The following is a 21,720-nucleotide window of genomic DNA, read 5'->3' on the forward strand; positions in this document are numbered from 1 at the left end:
TGTCTCTTCCCCGAATCTGTACTCGAATCCCTCCCAAACACTTCAATATCCTTCTGCACTTGATCACTTCCTGTTGCTCTGTGTCTTCCTTCAGGTCTCGCTATAGACTTATCTTACTTCAGGCGTTATCACACTGGGCTATTTTTCCTCCGAACGCTGGGGCACATTTGCAGCCCACAAGTTCCTGGAAGGACTGATATGAAAAAAAAAAAAAAAAAAAATCCTCCAGTATACCAAGTGACATTACATGCATTTTTTGAGAAAGCAAAATAGTTTGCCACAGTGGTTTTATAGGAGAAAAAGTTGTAGGGGTGAGCGGTTCCACCGATTGATCGGAGGCTGGAGGAAAAATACCCCAATGTGATAACCCCTTTACTTTCTTACCCTTACTCCCCCCACCCACCCTCCATGAAATGAAATGCTTCACATTTGTTAAAGGATGTGTGGGAAGACATGCCACAATACACTTATTAAAATATAATATTGCAAGAGAGGGTAAAAACAAATATGTTTAGGTGAAAATAGTGTATTTGAAAAGGCGTGAGCAGGGCGGCCGGTCACCAGAAATGACATCATACCATCAGATCAAGTTTTCATGATTTACTAATTATATTTTTGAGGCTGCCGCTAGATGATTTTATTTAGCAGTGATCTTGATCTCTGCTCGTCGGAGGGATAACTATCTCTCCATCCTGTACTGGGTAGGCTTTGGTGATTTCCAGCAACTGCCCAGAGATGATTGATATCGCCGGTTGTGGGTCCCGCATCGCGTCTTCCCACTTTCTATTTCTTGATGATGTTGTGTTCCGGGCCGAACGGGAATCCAGTGATGTTGTCGACGGAGCCGTCGTCGTTGATGACCAGGATGTCGTGCTCCCGGTACCCGCCGGCACCGGGCTCTCCTTCCGGGATGGTCACCATGGGCTCCATGGAAACCACCATTCCGGGCTCCAGCACAGTGTCAATGTCCTCCCGGAGTTCGAGCCCTGAAACGAACAGCCTTCGTGTATGTATGTATGTATGTATATATATATATATATATATATATATATATATATATATATATATATATATATATATATATATATATATATATATATATATATATATATCATCCTGTCCCATTGCAGTCTGTTGTTACGTCAGAAGTATAAAACAAAAACGATGATGTCACCATTGAATGAGGGAGAAAGGCGAGAAAAAGCAAGAAAGAAAAGTTATGAAAAAATAAATAAACGAAAGAGGAAAGAAGATAATCTGGACAAGTACAGTATATCAGAGAAGAAGGACAAAAAACAGATAACGAAAAGAGGCAGGGAAAACAAAAGGAAAGTAAAGAAAATGAGGCAGTAGTTAAGGGAAAATATGAGGAAGGGAAAAAGGGAAGGGCGAATGAATCAGAGGAAGGAAGAAAATTCAAGTAATGACCAATACCACATTCGTACCTGCCTCCCTGCCGTAGTAGTGGCTGAGAACGCCAAAGGAGTGGCCGTAACCGAACATGCGGTACTTGAGGTATCCAAACTGCGAGAAGAGCTCATTGAGTTCGAGAGCGATTTCGGAGCACTTGGCCCCGGGTTTGATCAGCTCGAGGCCACGCTTGTGCACCGCCACGTTGGCCTCCCACACCTGCGGTAGGAGGAAGAAGGGTAAGGGTTGATTCACACTATCGGTCCGGTCGCGCTCCACTCTCGCTCCGCTCCGGTTCTGAGGTATTCAGGGTTGATTCACACTATCGGTCCGGTCGCGCTCCGCTCTCGGTTCTGAGGTATTCACACTATCGGTCCGCTCTCGTTCCCGTCATCCCCCCTCCCTCGACACCAGTAGAAGTCTTACCATCAGTTACGAAGGATGTGTGACTTTTCTGACGCCGAGTTGGCAATAATCGCTTTTGCACTTGATGAAGAAGAAGAAAAAAAAAAATAGAAAAAGAAAGAGATTGTGGGTTCATCCTATGTTGCAAGATAGGAAGACTGAAGGAGAATTTCATACTCTGTATCCTCGTCTTATTGATGATGAGAGTAAATTCCACAGCTATTTCAGAATGAACAAAGGAACATTTGAGAAAATACTATCCAAAATTGAGGATGACTTGAAATGTACAAGAAGATGGTGCACTTCCTGGCACTGATGTGCTTGCACCATACGTTATAGTGGGAGATGAGGCTTTCCCGCTGAAGAGAAATTTGATGAGGCCCTACCCAGGTTCACAGACTGAACATAATGTAGAGAAAAGGATTTTTGATTATAGATTATCTAGAGCCAGGAGGATAGTTGAGTGCACATTTGGTATTCTAGTGCAAACCTTCAGAATATATTTAAGGAAACTTAAAGCTATGCCTTCTAACGCTAATGCAATCATTACAACAACATGCATACTTCACAATCTGATACACCCAAATGCTGTTGCATTACCAGATACTGTTGTCATGCCTCCATCAAACACAGTACGTCCAATGAGAAGAAGAGGGGGAAATGCTACAAAGGAGGCTTTTGGCGCGAGAGAAACACTGAAAGATTATTTCAGCTCCCCAGCTGGTTCAATGCCTTGGCAAAATGATAAAATATAAGTAGACAAACAAACTTGTGTAGGAATATTTGTTGAGTGAGCTAAGGAGATGCATTTCCGCAGTGGATAATAGGTTGTTATTATACATATGGAATTTCTTTCTTCGGTTAATAATGTGTATTTTTTTTCTCTCAGTACCTTGGCAATATGATAAGTATGCAAACATTATCACTGTAGTGCAGCGAAGTCAGGTCATACAGCTCTGGTTTACCTTTTGACTAATTATGTTAGCATTTCATCTAAATCCACAAAATTAAAGTAAGTTTTGTAGGTTATATTTTATTCAGTTGGTGCTTATGAATATCCTCGCTGTACGCATTGACATTGTATCAGTGATAGATAAAAAGAAAATGTATTTTTATAATTTGCTAACTTTCTCATGATCCCATTGTGGTGTTTCCTTTGGATTATCCATGGTTTGGTAGGACAGAAGGTAACACTACTTGCTTATATGAAGGCTGAATCTCGACTGGAGTGGAGCAGGACCGTGGCAACTGAGTTCACACTGGCGCTCACGGTCCAGTCACGCTCCGGTCTCGCTCCAGTAAAAATATATTTTGACGGAACCGTGACCGGAGCGAAACCGGAGCGAGACTGGAGCGAGAGTGCCAGTGTGAATGCTTCCATTGAAATTAATGAGACAATATTGGACCGGACCGAGAGCGGAGCGGGATTGGAGCGCGACCGGACCGATAGAGTGAATAAACCCTAAGGGTTGATTCACACTATCGGTCCGGTCGCGCTCCAGTCTCGCTACGCTCCGGTTCTGAGGTATTCAGGGTTGATTCACACTATCGGTCCGGTCACGCTCCACTCTCGGTTCTGAGGTATTTATCGGTCCGCTCTCGTTCCCGTCATCCCCCCTCCCTCGACACCAGTAGAAGTCTTACCATCAGTTACGAAGGGAGTGTTGCCATACCGGGGTATACATTTTTCTCGGGCGTGTGCAGACTTTCATAGCAAGATATACTTGTCAAACTTTGACAAAATGTTGGTTCTAGTTTTTTTATTCTTGAATGTATATAAGGCCCCCATGCCCTAACATATTCAGTAAGATATGAAAATTCTTTTTTATTATTATTATTATCGCTAAAAGAAAGCTGAAACTTTAGCGTATATTTTTTTTACTACACCGTGAAAACGTATCTAGGAGGTGCTAAGATGGGAGGGAGGGTGGAGGGGTGTGGAGTGTTTTCGGGGATGGAATGGGTGGGGAGGATTTTATGCCTTGTCCTTTTTTGGCTACCTCCCTGGTAAGGGGGAAAAAGCCTTGGTATATGTATGTATGTAAAAACGTATCTTTTGGGGTACAATATTTTATAAGTAACACAATTACCAATTAAGTCATATTTTGATGGTCCATTTATTATTTGATAACAGTTCTATGATTTTTAAACAAAAGTTTGAGTTTTTAAATGTTATGAACAGCCCGCTGATATGTAGAAAAAATTTCCTCATATCCTTGTGCAGTTGCCACATGCCGCTATTTGGTACAAAATTCTACGAAACGGCAGCCCTGGCAGGTGCAGGACCGTGGCAACTGAGTTCACACTGGCGCTCACGGTTCGGTCACGGTCCAGTCTCGCTCCAGTAAAAATATCTTTTGACGGAACCGTGACCGGAGCGAGACCGGAGCGAGACTGGAGCGAGAGCGCCAGTGTGAATGCTTCCATTGAAATTGATGAGACAATATTGGACCGGACCGAGAGCGTAGCGAGACTGGAGCGCGACCGGACCGATAGTGTGAATCAACCCTAAGGGTTATCACACGAGGCTTCCGCGGGCTTTACCAGCGCCGTCATATACAGCAAAGCTAAATGATGAACTAAGAGATTGTAAAACTATACGAATGTTAGACATACTGTTGAAATGTTCTTAGAGAATTCAAAATTTCTGCAAGCGAAGTCATATTATAGTTATTCAAATGGAGATTGGAGGTAGGATGCGGGAGGAGAAACAGCCCAGTGTAATAATCCCTGAAGAAGTGATGCACAAAGACGAGGAAACGCGCATGCGCTCAATTTAGGGTCATTTAGGTATTTAAACTTTATTTCCTTTATGTAAATGGCGTTTGTGTGATCCAAGTTTGTAACGACCTTGAGATGATCCCCTAAAGTGAGAAAATATAGACAATTCGCCGAATTTTCGCTTCGCAAAACATGTATTGGAGGTATGGGGGATTGAAGACCAAAGGCGTTAACTTTACCGCCTCCATTTTACATTAAACTTTGGTTATTTTCCTTCCCTTGACACCCTGCGACCCTGTTCTCCCCTTTTTCACTTGTTAGAAAAATCCGGTTACCTTGAGGTGGTCGTCGCTGCAGTGGTCAAGGAACATGGTCCTCTCTAGGGCCGTGTAGTATCTACAAAAATAAACAAGCAAATAAATAAATATATCAAATTAAATAAGTTAATAGATCAAATAAAACAATGACAGTAGTTTTGCGGAGAGAGGGTTACGTCACAGGAGTTCCATCTCATAGCACCGCTAGGCAACAGTCATTCAAAAGGCGTCATCACAATGGGCAAATTTTCCTCCGGCTGTAGGAATAGATTTGCAGCCCACAGTTTTCGGGAAGGAATCTGATATGTTATGTATTTTTGTTGAGAAGACAAAATAGCTTGGCATAGTGATTTTACGGATGGAAAAGTTCTGGAGGTGGGCGGTACAGCCGTTTAATCGGAGGTTGGTGGAAAAGTAGCCCAGTGTGATAACCCCTTTATACACAACAATCATCCCGACATTTTCCTAGACTTTTTTCCCCTTCCACAAAAACAGACCCGACGCAAGTGGCTGGTCTTATCCAGTTATCCCTAATCCACTCCGGGGCTAGCTGCAGGAAAAAATTATTTATGTTGAACTTAATAAAACCGTATGACGGAAATTATCACAAACATAAAATGTAGTAAAGGTGGGTTGTAATTTCCCATTTCCTAGAATTACGTTTTGCCAAATTGAATCTTGCCAAACTCCGTTTGGGTAAGTAGTTCGCCAAAGTCCTTGGGATTAGGTCTTACACCACTATCTTTGTTTTAGGTTACGATAGGTTAGGATAAGACTTGGTGAAGTGGAAATTTGATCTAAAACAGTTTGTGTGTGGGTACAGTATATATATATATATATATATATATATATATATATACACATATATATATGTGTATATATATATATATATATATATATTCACGTGGAGTTAAAAGCGACAGCATTGTTGTAGTTGTTCAGTTTTTTCTTCGTATTCTCGATTTTCCTGATTAGAGATTTTCCATTAACCGGGTGAATTGAAACTAGGTTTCTATATTCTTCCATTTGTTCTTATTTGAAATCGACGTTTCGTCTTGAAAAAGACATTATCAAGATATAACTGAAAGAACAAAAATTACATGGTAACAGTAAAGCTACAAGACAATATCAAGTGGCTCGACAAAGAAACTGAAAAAAGTATTGCTAAAAAGAGACAGGCTTATAAGAAATATAAGTGCTCGGGTGCATCTAATGACTATGAAAGTTATGTATCAATACAGAGAGATTTAAAAAAGACAATAAGAAAAAGAAAACGACAATACGAAATGAACATCGCTGATAAATCCAAAGAAAATCCCAAAGAATTCTATAGTTACATTAGAGATAAAAAGGTTGTTAGGAATCACATTGGTCCACTATTATCTGCTGACGGTCAACTTGAATATTCAAATGAAGGAATGTGTAATATCTTAAAATTATTTATAACAAAAGAAAAAATTAAAAGGAGTATAGACAAACGAATCATTTAGATAAATACCTAAGTAAGATGCTGTAATGATTATAATTTATGTTATATTATTTGTTTTTGTTTTGTTATAATTTGTCTGTCTGATTTTCATTTATTATTAGTTATATGTCAATGCATCCGACCTAGATATGGATCAAGTAATCCTTTGTAACAAAAATTACATGGTAACAGTAATGGTGACAAAAATAATAAATATGACAATTTTGTGAAAATAAATACGAAGACTTACATTTATAGGGAAGAGAGAAAGAAGGGAGAATGACAAGCCGAGGATGACCGATGTATATATACCTAAGATCAGACAAAAGGGGGGTAGACAATAGGGATCTCAGAGGTCAAGGGGTTGGGGGTGGGGGAGGGTTAGGCGGGTGTGGTCACCGAGGGTGAGGGAGGAGGTGGAGGTGAAGGGAGAGAGAGAGGAGGGGGAGTGGGGGATCTTTATTTCTATATAATGGGATAGAAGAGATTAGATTGCTCTGGATGTTAATGATTGGAGCTTTGTCTTTAATGTGAAAGGCTTCGAGTAATTGTAGTCTCCTAGGGTCATTACTCGATTCAATAATTTTGGTGTTATTGATCAAATCATCCCTTCTGAGTGCAGCGTTATGGAAAATTCCTATGATGTTCTTTGATTGCTCCCTCTTGTAGATGTAAAGATAGGCGACGGCTGACTTTACATCTAGTAAAACCAATGTAAGTGTGAGTGAGGAAATTACAATCTCCTGTGGAACAGCTGTATTGATACACTGCATTAGTTCTAGATGTGAAATATGATCGCCTAGACAAATTGTTTGTCATGATCAGAGAGGAAGTTTTTGGATTTTTGTAGTAGATGAGAACTCTGATTTTGTTGTTCTCATTAGTAAGAAGGCAATTCTTATGAATATCCCTAATGACTTTTTCATCTTTTTTGTAATTACTAGTGAAGGTGTTTCTGTAGTAAATTTTAATGAAGTTATGATTCTGTGGTTCTTTGATTGTGAGATGGGATTCTAGCAGTTTGTTGGTAATAGAATCAAAGTCAGTGTTAGAATACCCATTGTTTGTGAGCATTTGTCTAAGGTGTTGAAGTTCAGCGTGTAAAGCTTGCCACGAGGAACACACTGATATGGCTCTTTTTACATATGCTCTAATGACACCTTTCTTGTAGTTGTCTGTGCACTCGCTCTTACCATTCATGCATTTATCCATGTTGGTGGGTTTTCGATATACACTAGTAATGAAGTTGTCGGAAGTAGAATCAACCAGCACATCCAGGAAGGGGAGTAGACCATTGTTATTAATTTCGGTGGTAAAAATTAAGCCTGAAATTTCCTGAAGTCGGTACCGTATATTTTCTAACAAATCAACAGAAGGGGTGCTGACAAAGATGTCATCTACATATATACAGTAGATAGATGGTTTTAACTCTCCGTCCTGGAAGACTGATCTTTCTACAGCCGACATAAAGGCTTCAGCGAAGAGGACACCTAACGGCGATGGGATCTAATCTCTTCTATCCCATTATATGAAAATAAAAATCCCCCACTCCCCCCTCCCTCTACCCCTTCTCTCTCTCTCCCTTCACCTCCACCTCCTCCCTCACCCTCGGTGACCACACCCGCCTAACCCTCACCCTCGGTGACCACACCCGCCTAACCCTCCCCCACCCCCAACCCCCTTACCCCTTGACCTCTGAGATCCCTATTGTCTGCCCCCCCTTTTGTCTGACCTGATCGTAGGTATATATACATCGGTCATCCTCGGCTTGTCATTCTCCCTTCTTTCTCTCTTCCCTTTAAATGTAAGTCTTCGTATTTATTTTCACAAAATTGTCATCTTTATTATTTTTTGTCACCATTACTGTTACCATGTAATTTTTGTTATTTCAGTTATATCTTGATATTGTCTTGTAGCTTTACTGTTACCATGTAATTTTTGTTCTTTCAGTTATATCTTGATAATGTCTTTCTCAAGACGAAACCTCGATATCAAATAAGAACAAATGGAAGAATATAGAGATCTAGTTTCAATTCACCCGGTTAATGGAAAATCTCTAATCAGGAAAATCGAGAATACGAAGAAAAAACTGAACAACTACAACAATGCTGTCGTTTTTAAATCCACGTGTATTACTGAGAACCTGCTCCCCTCCTTTACTAATATACTGTATATATATATATATATATATATATATAATATAATATATATGTACGAGTACACACACACACACACACACACACACACACATATATATATATATATATTATATATATATGTGTGTGTGTGAGAGTGATAGGTGGGGAAGGGTAAACGAAGATGGGCTTCAGAATACGTACTAACGTTTCGGTCTCCATGACTCAAAGCGAAGAAAATCCACGATAAATCAAACGCCCAGGTCAACGGATCAAATGTCCAGGCATTCAAGTCTAATGACCGTACAGTGACGAAAGATCATGTCACACCACATTTTATAACTGTACCCAATTCTGAAAACACCGAGGATATTGATAGATATATATTAAAAGGTGGGGTAAACATTGCCAAGGCATTCTCGAATAAAATAGGAAAAATATTTATAGACCACACTGATAGTCACAATAACCTCAGTGTGATTTATCGCATTCCCTGTAGCGGCTGTCCCTTAGCATACATCGGTGAATCAGGTCGAGGGATTGAAAAGAGATTGAGCGAACACAAAAATGACTTAAGGGCACACAGGACAACCTACCTGATTGCAACAAAGTCGAAATTTTGCATAAGGAATTACAAAAGAAAATGAGAAAGACGGTGGAAGCTGCACATATAAACATCCAAGTAAACAACAACGATAGAGAAGGGTTTATATGCCTTTCCAAAGCAGCCAGTCTTATAATAATTAACGCTCTGGAAAAAAACTGACGCTCGAAGCTTGACGAGTTTCTCCCACTGCAGGAGTTTCTCTGAAGCCCATGATCGTTGATATTTCTCTGAAGAAGGTTATAGAGACCGAAATTTGTATTCTGAAAATAAATCAAATAATTTATATATATATAATATTAATATATATATATATATATATATATATATATAATACAGTATATATATATAAATATATATATATATATATATATATATATATATATATATATATATTCAGAGCAGTAGTTTGAAGGTCATAAAAATTATATATAAATATATATATATATATATATATATATATATATATATATATATATATATGTATTATATATTATATATATACATATATGTGATAATATGTGGATAATCTGGATTAATATATATATATATATATATATATATATATATATATATATATATATATATATATATATATATATATATATAAATGATACGAATGGAAAGACACGATTGGGAACAAGAGACGTTATTCCTGTTCCCAATCGTGTCTTTCCATTCTAACCATTCATACACCTATCATGATGTCACGATATATATATATATATATATATATATATATATATATACGCACACACACACACGCGCACACACACACACACACACACACACTTCAGCGAATGGACGGCTTGGATGACGTTCTGAAGAAAACTGAAGTCTGTGGATCCCAACGCAAAGAGAAGTGCCTAGTGTTTTTACAGGGTGGGGGGGAAATTGCTCGTGGAGTAGTGGGAAAGTAGGGAAAGAGGAAAAGGGGAGGGATTACTGAGGGAAATGGAAGGAAATGAGGAGGGAGTAGACTTGGCCCAGCCAGACAAGCGAAAGGTAAACAAAAGACTGAACGATGATGAAATGTCTAATAAAAATGTAAAGATTAGAAGTATAGAGAGGAACAATACAGTAGAAAGTGACGAGAATATGTTCCAGGGATTTAAAGAGGGTGGGGGGGGGACACAACCCCCCCCCCGACTGATAAGACTAGAGGAGAGAGTTGATAAGGTGATCGAGGACTTGGAAAGTAGGTTAGGTAATGTTGACTCCATTTTCCAGAGAATTGAAAGGTTGGAACAACTAGAGAAGGCAAACAGAAACTTAACTGATGAAATAGAGGACCTAAAAAGACAGTTAAGAAATGTAAAGGAGGAGAATGAGAAATTGAATAAGAATAGTAATGAAAACAGAGAGACAATAGCTAAAGAAGCTAAAAATTGGAGAACAACCCAAGAAGGGAATAAGGTTTCATTCACTGACATAGTCAAACAGCAATTGAAAGAACATAATGAAGACTCAGTTATTAAAGTGATGAGACAGAAGGAGAATATAGTAAGAGAATTAGCTGACAAAAAGAAATGTATAATTATATTAGGAATGGAAGAGAAACATAACCCAGATAGAACTGCAAGAATCAAGGAGGAAAATGAAAGAGTAAGCAGTTTATTAAAATTAGTCCAGGAAGATGAACCAGAAATTATAAAGGAAATTGAGGAAAAATTCAGACTCGGAAAATATAGTACAGATAAGACCAGACCAATTAAGATTAAATTCAGGTCACAAACAACGGCAGAGAAAATTCTATCCAAAACAGGGAAACTAGCAACAAATGATCAATATAAAAAGGTATGGATAAAAAGAGAAATGAATAAGGAGGAAAGAGAGGCAGAAAAGCAGAAAAGACTTGAAGCTAAGGCAAAAAACGAGGAAAGAACGGAGTCAGAGAAAGAGAGATTCTATTGGAGAGTAGTGAACATGAAAATAAAGCAGTTCGACATACAAAAGAAAAACATAAGGGAAACAGAGAACACAATGGAAGTGGCAGAAAACTAAGAGCGTCTTACACAAATATAGATGGATTGATAACAGGATTGAATGAACTGAATGATTATTTGAAAGAAAAAGAACCGGACATAATGGGAATTGTAGAAACAAAATTAAAAGGCCCACTACCACCCAACAGTGTAGGACATGATGCATACAATTATTGGATTAGAAACAGAGAGAAAAAACAAGGGGGTGGAGTTATGTTCCTGACTAAGAAGGATATAAACGTGAAAGGTGTCATATATGGAAAGAATACAGTGGAGATGATTATGATAGAAGTGGAAGACCGAGATAAGAAGAGCAGAAAATTTGTGATCAATTATGTGCCTCCAAAAACAGCCTCATGGGAGGAGAGTGAACATAAAAGTATGTTAGAGGACACAAAGATAGCATTAACTAAAATAATGGAAGACGGAGGAAGAATAGTTATGATGGGCGACTTTAATTGCAAAGAAATCTGCTGGGAAGAAATGACAGTAAAGAGTGGTGATGACTCATGGGGAAATGCTCTACTTGAGATGATTACTGACCATTCAATGACACAATGGATACAAGAGAACACTAGGTATAGAAATGAAGAAGAACCATCGAGACTAGACTTAATAATTACATCTGAACCTAGAATAGTGGACAAGATTGAATATAAAACACCAATAGGTAAAAGTGACCACATATTGATTGAACTGGAACTTAATGAAGAAAAATATATGAAAAGAAATGAACAATATAGAAAAGGAAGAATGATGTATGAAAAAACAAACTTTGATAAAATAAGAGAATTCTTCCAACAAGAAAACTGGGAAGAAATATACAAAGAAGAAACATCAGTGGAAGAGAAATGGAATATTTTGACAAAAATTTACAAAAAAGGAGTGGAAAAGTATGTCCCAAGACAAAAACAAGAAAAAGAATATGTAAAATGCTGGTACAACAAAAGTTGTAGGGAGTTAAAAGACAAAAGAGACAAAGCCTGGACCAGATGGAAAAAAGACAGAAGACCTGAAAAATGGAAAATATATACTGGTTATAGAAATGAATATGTACAAAAGTGCAGAGAGGAAAAAAGAAAATATGAAAAAGATGTTATAGAAAAGTGTAAAGATCAACCAAAACTATTCTACAGATTTGTAAACAATAAACTGAAAAACAAACAAGACTTGGAGAAATTAAGACAAGGAGGAGTTGAATACACTGAGGAAATGGAAATGGCAGAAATTATGAACAAACATTTTAAATCAGTGTTTACAAGGGAAAATATACAACCTGAAGAGATTGAGTGGAAAGAAAAAGTCCCCCCTATGGAAGAAATAGAAGTAACAAAGAATGAAATATTGACACACTTGGGTAATTTTGATGTCAGAAAATCGCATGGGCCAGATGAAATAGCAAACTGGATTCTGAAAGAATGCAGGAATGAACTGGCAGACAAAATACATAGCATAATAAGCAGTTCCTTAAAAGAAGGAAAAGTTCCAGAAGATTGGAAAAAAGCAAATATAGTACCTATATATAAAGGAGGAAATAAAGAAGAACCTACCAACTATAGACCAGTCTCTCTAACAAGTACAATAGCAAAAATTTGTGAAAGAATTATCAAAAGTAGATGGGTAAAATACTTGGAAAAAAACAACGTACTAAATCCAAGGCAATTTGGATTCAGACAAGGACGATCATGCGTCACCAATTTAATATGTTTCTATTCAAGGCTAATAGATATAATACAAGAAAGAGATGGATGGGCTGATTGTGCATTTCTAGACCTAAAAAAAGCTTTTGACAAAGTACCACATAAGAAGTTGCTTAAGAAATTAGAATATGAAGGAGGAATACAAGGTAAATTGCTAAATTGGATGGAAGACTTTTTGCAAGAAAGAAAAATGAGAGTAGTGATAAGAGACCAGCACTCAAAATGGAATGAAGTAATAAGCGGTGTCCCGCAGGGAACAGTTCTGGCCCCAATAATGTTTGCTATATATATTAATGATATGGATGAAGGAATTGAAAGCTATATGAGCTTCTTTGCAGATGATGCAAAACTACTGAAAAGAGTGAAAACTGAAGAAGATTGTGAATCACTACAGAGAGATCTAAATAAAGTACAAGAATGGAGTAGGAAGTGGGAGATGGAGTTCAATACAAAAAAGTGTAGTATAATGGAATTTGGAAAAAGCAAAAACAGAATAACAGGATCATATAATTTGGGAGAAGAAGGAATAAAAAAAGTAGAAAATGAGGACCTGGGAGTCATTGTTATGAATAATATGTCACCTGAGAAACATATTAATAAGATTTTTGGAGAAACTTATAATTTAATAAGAACAATCAAAGTGGCATTTACATACCTGGATGAAGAAATGGTGAGGAAAATCCTAATCACCCTGATAAGACCAAGATTGGAATATGCAGCAACGATATGGTCACCATGTACAAAAAAATGTATAAAAAAACTTGAAAGAATACAAAGAGCAATTACAAAATTGGCACCAACACTCTCAAAACTATCATATGAAGAGAGACTACAAAAACTTAAACTACAGACACTAGAGCAAAGAAGAGAGAGAGGAGATTTGATAGCTATTTACAGAATCATGAAAGGCATAGAAATTACTGATAGAGAGAATCTGATAAAATGAGATGACAGAAATACAAGAGGACACGGAAAGAAAATAAAAAAAGACAGCTATAGAAGAGATTTGAAAAAGAACAGCTTTCCTCACAGAGTAATAGACAGTTGGAACAAGTTAGATGAGAAAGTGGTGTGTGCAAAAACAATACATGAATTTAAAAATAGTTTAGATAAAATGAGATATGAAGACGGGACCCCACGAGCATAGCTCCCCTTCCCGTAAAATACAACTAGGTAAATACAACTAGGTAAATACACACACACACACACACACACACACACTTCAACGAATGGACGGCTTAGAAGACGTTCTGAAGAAAAGTGAAGTCTGTGGATCCCAACGCAAAGAGAAGTGCCTAGTGTTTTTGCAGGGTGGGGGGGAAATTGCTCGTGGAGTAGTGGGAACATAGGGAAAGAGGAAAAGGGGAGGGATTACTGAGGGAAATGGAAGGAAATGAGGAGGGAGTAGACTTTGACCAGCCAGACAAGCGGAAGGTAAACAAAAGACTTAGCGAGGATCAAATGTCTAATAAAAATGTAAAGATTAGAAGTATAGAGAGGAGCAATACAGAAGAAAGTGACGAGAATATGTTCCAGGGATTTAAAGAGGGTGGGGGGGACACAACCCCCCCCCCCCCCGACTGATAAGACTAGAGGAGAGAGTTGATAAGGTGATCGAGGACTTGGAGCGTAAGTTAGGTAACGTAGACTCCATTTTTCAAAGAATTGAAAGGTTGGAACAACTAGAGAAGGCTAACAGAAACTTAACTGAAGAAATAGAGGACCTAAAAAGACAGTTAGGAAATGTAAAGGAGGAGAATGAGAAATTGAAGAAGAATAGTAATGAAAACAGAGAGAAACTAGCTACAGAAGCTAAAAATTGGAGAATAACTCAAGAAGGGAATAAGGTTTCATTCACTGACATAGTCAAACAGCAATTGAAAGAACATAATGAAGACTCAGTTATTAAAGTGATGAGACAGAAGGAGAATATAGTAAGAGAATTAGCTGACAAAAAGAAATGTATAATTATATTAGGAATGGAAGAGAAACATAACCCAGATAGAACTGCAAGAATCAAGGAGGAAAATGAAAGAGTAAGCAGTTTATTAAAATTAGTCCAGGAAGATGAACCAGAAATTATAAAGGAAATTGAGGAAAAATTCAGACTCGGAAAATATAGTACAGATAAGACCAGACCAATTAAGATTAAATTCAGGTCACAAACAACAGCAGAGAAAATTCTATCCAAGACAGGGAAACTAGCAACAAATGATCAATATAAAAAGGTATGGATAAAAAGAGAAATGAATAAGGAGGAAAGAGAGGCAGAAAAGCAGAAAAGAATTGAAGCTAAGGCAAAAAACGAGGAAAGAACGGAGTCAGAGAAAGAGAGATTCTATTGGAGAGTAGTGAACATGAAAATAAAGCAGTTCGACATACTAAAGAAAAACATAAGGGAAACAGAGAATACAATGGAAGTGGCAGAAAACTAAGAGTGTCTTACACAAATATAGATGGATTGATAACAGGATTGAATGAACTGAATGATTATTTGAAAGAAAAAGAACCGGACATAATGGGAATTGTAGAAACAAAATTAAAAGGCCCACTACCACCCAACAGTGTAGGACATGATACATACAATTATTGGATTAGAAACAGAGAGAAAAAACAAGGGGGTGGAGTTATGTTCCTGATTAAGAAGGATATAAACGTGAAAGGTGTCATATATGGAAAGAATACAGTGGAGATGATTATGATAGAAGTGGAAGACCGAGATAAGAAGAGCAGAAAATTTGTGATCAATTATGTGCCTCCGAAAACAGCCTCATGGGAGGAGAGTGAACATAAAAGTATGTTAGAGGACACAAAGATAGCATTAACTAAAATAATGGAAGACGGAGGAAGAATAGTTATGATGGGCGACTTTAATTGCAAAGAAATCTGCTGGGAAGAAATGACAGTAAAGAGTGGTGATGACTCATGGGGAAATGCTCTACTTGAGATGATTACTGACCATTCAATGACACAATGGATACAAGAGAACACTAGGTATAGAAATGAAGAAGAACCATCGAGGCTAGACTTAATAATTACATCTGAACCTAGAATAGTGGACAAGATTGAATATAAAACACCAATAGGTAAAAGTGACCACATATTGATTGAACTGGAACGTAATGAAGAAAAATATATGAAAAGAAATGAACAATATAGAAAAGGAAGAATGATGTATGAAAAAACAAACTTTGATAAAATAAGAGAATTCTTCCAACAAGAAAACTGGGAAGAAATATACAAAGAAGAAACAACAGTGGAAGAGAAATGGAATATTTTGACAAAAATTTACAAAAAAGGAGTGGAAAAGTATGTCCCAAGACAAAAACAAGAAAAAGAATATGTAAAATGCTGGTACAACAAAAGTTGTAGGGAGTTAAAGGACAAAAGAGACAAAGCCTGGAACAGATGGAAAAAAGACAGAAGACCTGAAAAATGGAAAATATATACTGGTTATAGAAATGAATATGTACAAAAGTGCAGAGAGGAAAAAAAGAAAATATGAAAAAGATGTTATAGAAAAGTGTAAAGATCAACCAAAACTATTCTACAGATTTGTAAACAATAAACTGAAAAACAAACAAGACTTAGAGAAATTAAGACAAGGAGGAGTTGAATACACTGAGGAAATGGAAATGGCAGAAATTATGAACAAACATTTTAAATCAGTGTTTACAAGGGAAAATATACAACCTGAAGAGATTGAGTGGAAGGAAAAAGTCCCCCCTATGGAAGAAATAGAAGTAACAAAGAATGAAATATTGACACACTTGGGTAATTTTGATGTCAGAAAATCGCATGGGCCAGATGAAATAGCAAACTGGATTCTGAAAGAATGCAGGAATGAACTGGCAGACAAAATACATAGCATAATAAGCAGTTCCTTAAAAGAAGGAAAAGTTCCAGAAGATTGGAAAAAAGCAAATATAGTACCTATATATAAAGGAGGAAATAAAGAAGAACCTACCAACTATAGACCAGTCTCTCTAACAAGTACAATAGCAAAAATATGTGAAAGAATTATCAAAAGTAGATGGGTAAAATACTTGGAAAAAAACAACGTACTAAATCCAAGGCAATTTGGATTCAGACAAGGACGATCATGCGTCACCAATTTAATATGTTTCTATTCAAGGCTAATAGATATAATACAAGAAAGAGATGGATGGGCTGATTGTGCATTTCTAGACCTAAAAAAAGCTTTTGACAAAGTACCACATAAGAAGTTGCTTAAGAAATTAGAATATGAAGGAGGAATACAAGGTAAATTGCTAAATTGGATGGAAGACTTTTTGCAAGAAAGAAAAATGAGAGTAGTGATAAGAGATCAGCACTCAAAATGGAATGAAGTAATAAGCGGTGTCCCGCAGGGAACAGTTCTGGCCCCAATAATGTTTGCTATATATATTAATGATATGGATGAAGGAATTGAAAGCTATATGAGCTTCTTTGCAGATGATGCAAAATTACTGAAAAGAGTGAAAACTGAAGAAGATTGTGAATCACTACAGAGAGATCTAAATAAAGTACAAGAATGGAGTAGGAAGTGGGAGATGGAGTTCAATACAAAAAAGTGTAGTATAATGGAATTTGGAAAAAGCAAAAACAGAATAACAGGATCATATAATTTGGGAAAAGAAGGAATAAAAAAAGTAGAAAATGAGAAGGACCTGGGAGTCATTGTTATGAATAATATGTCACCTGAGAAACATATAAATAAGATTTTTGGAGAAACTTATAATTTAATAAGAACAATCAAAGTGGCATTTACATACCTGGATGAAGAAATGGTGAGGAAAATCCTAATCACCCTGATAAGACCAAGATTGGAATATGCAGCAACGATATGGTCACCAAGTACAAAAAAATGTATAAAAAAACTTGAAAGAATACAAAGAGCAATTACAAAACTGGCACCAACACTCTCAAAACTATCATATGAAGAGAGACTACAAAAACTTAAACTACAGACACTAGAGCAAAGAAGAGAGAGAGGAGATTTGATAGCTATTTACAGAATCATGAAAGGCATAGAAATTACTGATAGAGAGAATCTGATAAAATGGGATGACAGAAATACAAGAGGACACGGAAAGAAAATAAAAAAAGACAGCTATAGAAGAGATTTGAAAAAGAACAGCTTTCCTCACAGAGCAATAGACAGTTGGAACAAGTTAGATGAGAATGTGGTGTGTGCAAAAACAATACATGAATTTAAAAATAGTTTAGATAAAATGAGATATGAAGACGGGACCCCACGAGCATAGCTCCCCTTCCCGTAAAATACAACTAGGTAAATACAACTAGGTAAATACACACACACACACACACACACACACACACACACACACACACACACACACACACACACACACACACACACACACACACACATAAATATATATATATATATATATATATATATATATATATATATATATATATATATATACAACACTGAATGGGTCTCAGTGACTAGAGATACATTTTTATCAACCACAATGCACTTTAATTCTAAGCCATCAACATCGGACGAACCGTGGAGGCACATGCAGAAATTGAAACGTGGTACGCCCGAGGATTCGAAGCAACGCGGCGAGAACTTGAACAGTGCCATATTGACTATTAGACCAATACACTATCAAGAGAGATGGTATATTGGTCTAATAGTCAATACGGCACTGGTCACGTTCTAGCCGCGTTGGTTCGAGTCCTCGGGCGTACCACGTTTCAATTTCTGCATGTGCCTCCACGGTATGTCCGATGTTGATTGCTTTGAATTAAAGTGCATTGTGGTTGATAAATATATATATATATATATATATATATATATATATATATATATATATATATATATATATATATGTGTGTGTGTGTGTGTGTGTGTGTGTGTGTGTGTGTGTGTGTGTGTGTGTGTGTGTGCGTACAACACTGAATGGGTCTCAGTGATTAAAGATACATTTTAACAACCACAATACACTTTAATTTTAAGCCATGAAAGGCCGACATGCAGAAATTGAAATGCGGTACTGCCAAGGACTCGAACCCAGCATCCACATGACAAGTGCCGTAGTAACTTACCAACTACGCTATCAAGAGAGATTGGCAGTACCGCATTTCAATTTCTGCATGTCGGCCTTTGATGGCATAGAATTAAAGTGCATTGTGGTTGTTAATATATACATACATACATATATATATATATATATATATATATATATATATATATATATATATATATATACAATATGTTGGCTCACCCTTGAGGCATGGAAAAGCAGTTGACGCTGAGGATGTCACCCTTCTGGACCTTCCGAGTTGTGACCGGGTTGTGAGCGCCGTCGGTGTTGATGCCCGACTGGAACCACACCCACGCTGGAACGCGAGAATAAGAGTGAGCGACTTCGCGGTGTTGTCTGGGTTGTATATTTACCTAATTGCAGTATACAGAAAAGGACCAACGCTCGTAGGGTTCTGTTTCCTATTTTCCAATTTGTCGTACGTAGCTTTAAATTCGTGTACTGTTCCAACTAGTTCTATTTCCTTATTTTCCAGCTATGATGCTTAGGTTAGAATTCATGTATTGTTCCAGCTTGGTCTATATCCTTATTTTCCAGTTATACTTAGATTTTAATTCATATATTGTTCTAGCTTGGGCTATGTTCTTATTTTCCAGTTATGATGCTTAGGTTGAATTCATGTATTGTTCCAGCTTGGTCTATATCCTTATTTTCCAGTTATACTTAGATTTTAATTCATATATTGTTCTAGTTTGGGCTATGTTCTTATTTTCCAGCTATGATGCTTAGGTTTGAATTCATGTGTATTGTTCCAGCTTGGTCTATATCCTTATTTTCCAGTTATACTTAGATTTTAATTCATATATTGTTCTAGCTTGGGTCATGTTCTTATTTTCCGGTTATGATGCTTATATTTGAATTGATGTATTGTTCCAGCTTGGTCTATATCCTTATTTTCCAGTCATACTTAGATTTTAATTCATATGTTGTTCTAGCTTGGGCTATGTTTTTATTTTCCAGTTATGATGCTTAGGTTGAATTCATGTATTGTTCCAGCTTGGTCTATATCCTTATTTTCCAGTCATACTTAGATTTTAATTCATATGTTGTTCTAGTTTGGGCTATGTTCTTATTTTCCAGCTATGATGCTTAGGTTGAATTCATGTATTGTTCTACCTTGGTCTATATCCTTATTTTCCAGTCATACTTAGATTTTAATTCATATGTTGTTCTAGCTTGGTCTATATCCTTATTTTCCAGTCATACTTAGATTTTAATTCATATATTTTTATAGCTTGGTCTATATCCTTATTTTCCAGTCATACTTAGATTTTAATTCATATGTTGTTCTAGCTTGGGCTATGTTCTTATTTTCCAGTAATGATGCTTAGATTTGAATTCATGTATTGTTCCAGCTTGGTCTACATGGCATTCTAAACATTTTCAAGTATTCATGCATGCGCATGGAAAATGTATGCAGGAGAGCCATTAAGACTAATCCTGTGATTGGTGAGATCGACACGTGCATTCTTTATCTGCCTGGCTCCAGATTTACTTCTCAGAAATAAATCCTTGGACCATTTCTCCTGAAGGAGGGAGAACCTCCTGTCGGGAGGAACCGCACCCAAGGTCCACCTTCAAGTTTCTGAGGAGGACACATCTGATGCCACGACTGAGCATTGAGGTCTCGTTAGGTTCTCATCCTTCAAGATTTCCTAAGACGTTTGTTTATTGATTTTACGTATTCAGTTACTTTATTCATGTTTATTCTATTTATCCATTTATTCATTGTTTACCTATTTATTTATTTACTAATTCATTCTTTATTTATTTGCTTGTTTATTCATTTACGTATTTATTTGTTTTATTTATGTGATAATTTATATATGAGCTGATTCACTCTTTATCTATTTATTTGTTTATGGGATTTTTCATTTTCATTAATTTAATTATTTATTTATTTGTTCGTGTGTTTATCTATTTTTATCTATTTATCTACCTATCTATCGATTGATTTATTCACTTATTTCCGTGTTGTGTGCCTTACTGTCCATGAGCTCCGAGTCCGGGTAGATCCTGGCGATGTTCCTGACCATGGCCTGGGTGCCGGCCAGGGCCACCTCGTGCTCGGGCACGTTCTCCTCGAGGGCGTCCACGATGGCCCAGCCGCCCACGTCGGCCGTGGCCGCGCTGTTCTGAAGGGAGAGAGAGAAAGAGATCATGAGACACCTTTGGGTCGTTTCACACGTATCGACTTTTCGCCGTGCGCCGTGGTCGTGAGATGTGAAAGCGTTCATAGATACCCCTTGGTTATTTGAGAGCACGACGTCGTGTCGTCGACGGCACTCGGCGAAAAGTCGATAGGTGTGAAACGAGCCTTTGTCGCCATATTGAAAAACTATGCAATGAATGAGACACCTTCGTCGCCATATTGGAACAGTTAACAAATAGAAAAATATCCATTTCGTATTGACAGAGCCAGGGAATAGACCTGGTTGTCAAATTTGGCCTAAAACTCAATTTCGGATGGGCTGATATTTAACTTCCCATTCCAGAAGTCACCTTTAGCTGAATAAAATCGTTTGGCGTTGTGTAGAACGAAGAAGCCTCAAATGTTATTGCATGAGCAAGGGTGAGTTGGTCCTATGTACCTTACCTATTATTTGTTTCACCATGGTCCTGATATTTTATATTTAATTTTCATTTAATTGTTTATTTGTTAATCTGTTTATATATCTATTCATGTAGTTTTATTAATTTATCTGTATTTATCTATTTATTTATCTGTTTATATATTTATCTATTCATTTGTATATTTATGTTTATTTATCTATACATTTTAAATCAATTATCTGTTATTTATTTGTCTATTTATTCATTTATTTACTTATCTATTTTTACCTTGATGACTGCAATCTCCTCTTTGCTTTTCTTCATCCTCATCCTCATGGCGTC

General features: G+C 37.0%; 1 protein-coding gene across 1 annotated transcript in view; it reads right to left on the minus strand.

Moving 5' to 3' along the window:
- Nucleotides 1–646: 646 nt before the first annotated feature.
- Nucleotides 647–21,720, minus strand: part of LOC143021734 (creatinase-like) — a 32,851-nt gene continuing 11,777 nt past the window's right edge. Inside the window, exons 5-10 of the mRNA XM_076179420.1 lie at nucleotides 21,667–21,720; nucleotides 20,813–20,960; nucleotides 19,006–19,120; nucleotides 4,872–4,932; nucleotides 1,446–1,629; nucleotides 647–986 (exon numbers count right to left, since the gene is read on the minus strand). The exon at nucleotides 21,667–21,720 is cut by the window's right edge and continues 174 nt beyond it. Of these exons, the coding sequence (XP_076035535.1) occupies nucleotides 784–986; nucleotides 1,446–1,629; nucleotides 4,872–4,932; nucleotides 19,006–19,120; nucleotides 20,813–20,960; nucleotides 21,667–21,720 (765 nt within the window). The 3' untranslated portion in view covers nucleotides 647–783. The remainder of the gene's footprint in view (nucleotides 987–1,445; nucleotides 1,630–4,871; nucleotides 4,933–19,005; nucleotides 19,121–20,812; nucleotides 20,961–21,666) is intronic.

The sequence above is a fragment of the Oratosquilla oratoria genome, chromosome 42 (genome assembly GCF_046742065.1).
Source record: "Oratosquilla oratoria isolate Oo_2021 chromosome 42, ASM4674206v1, whole genome shotgun sequence".
Lineage (NCBI taxonomy): Eukaryota > Metazoa > Arthropoda > Malacostraca > Stomatopoda > Squillidae > Oratosquilla > Oratosquilla oratoria.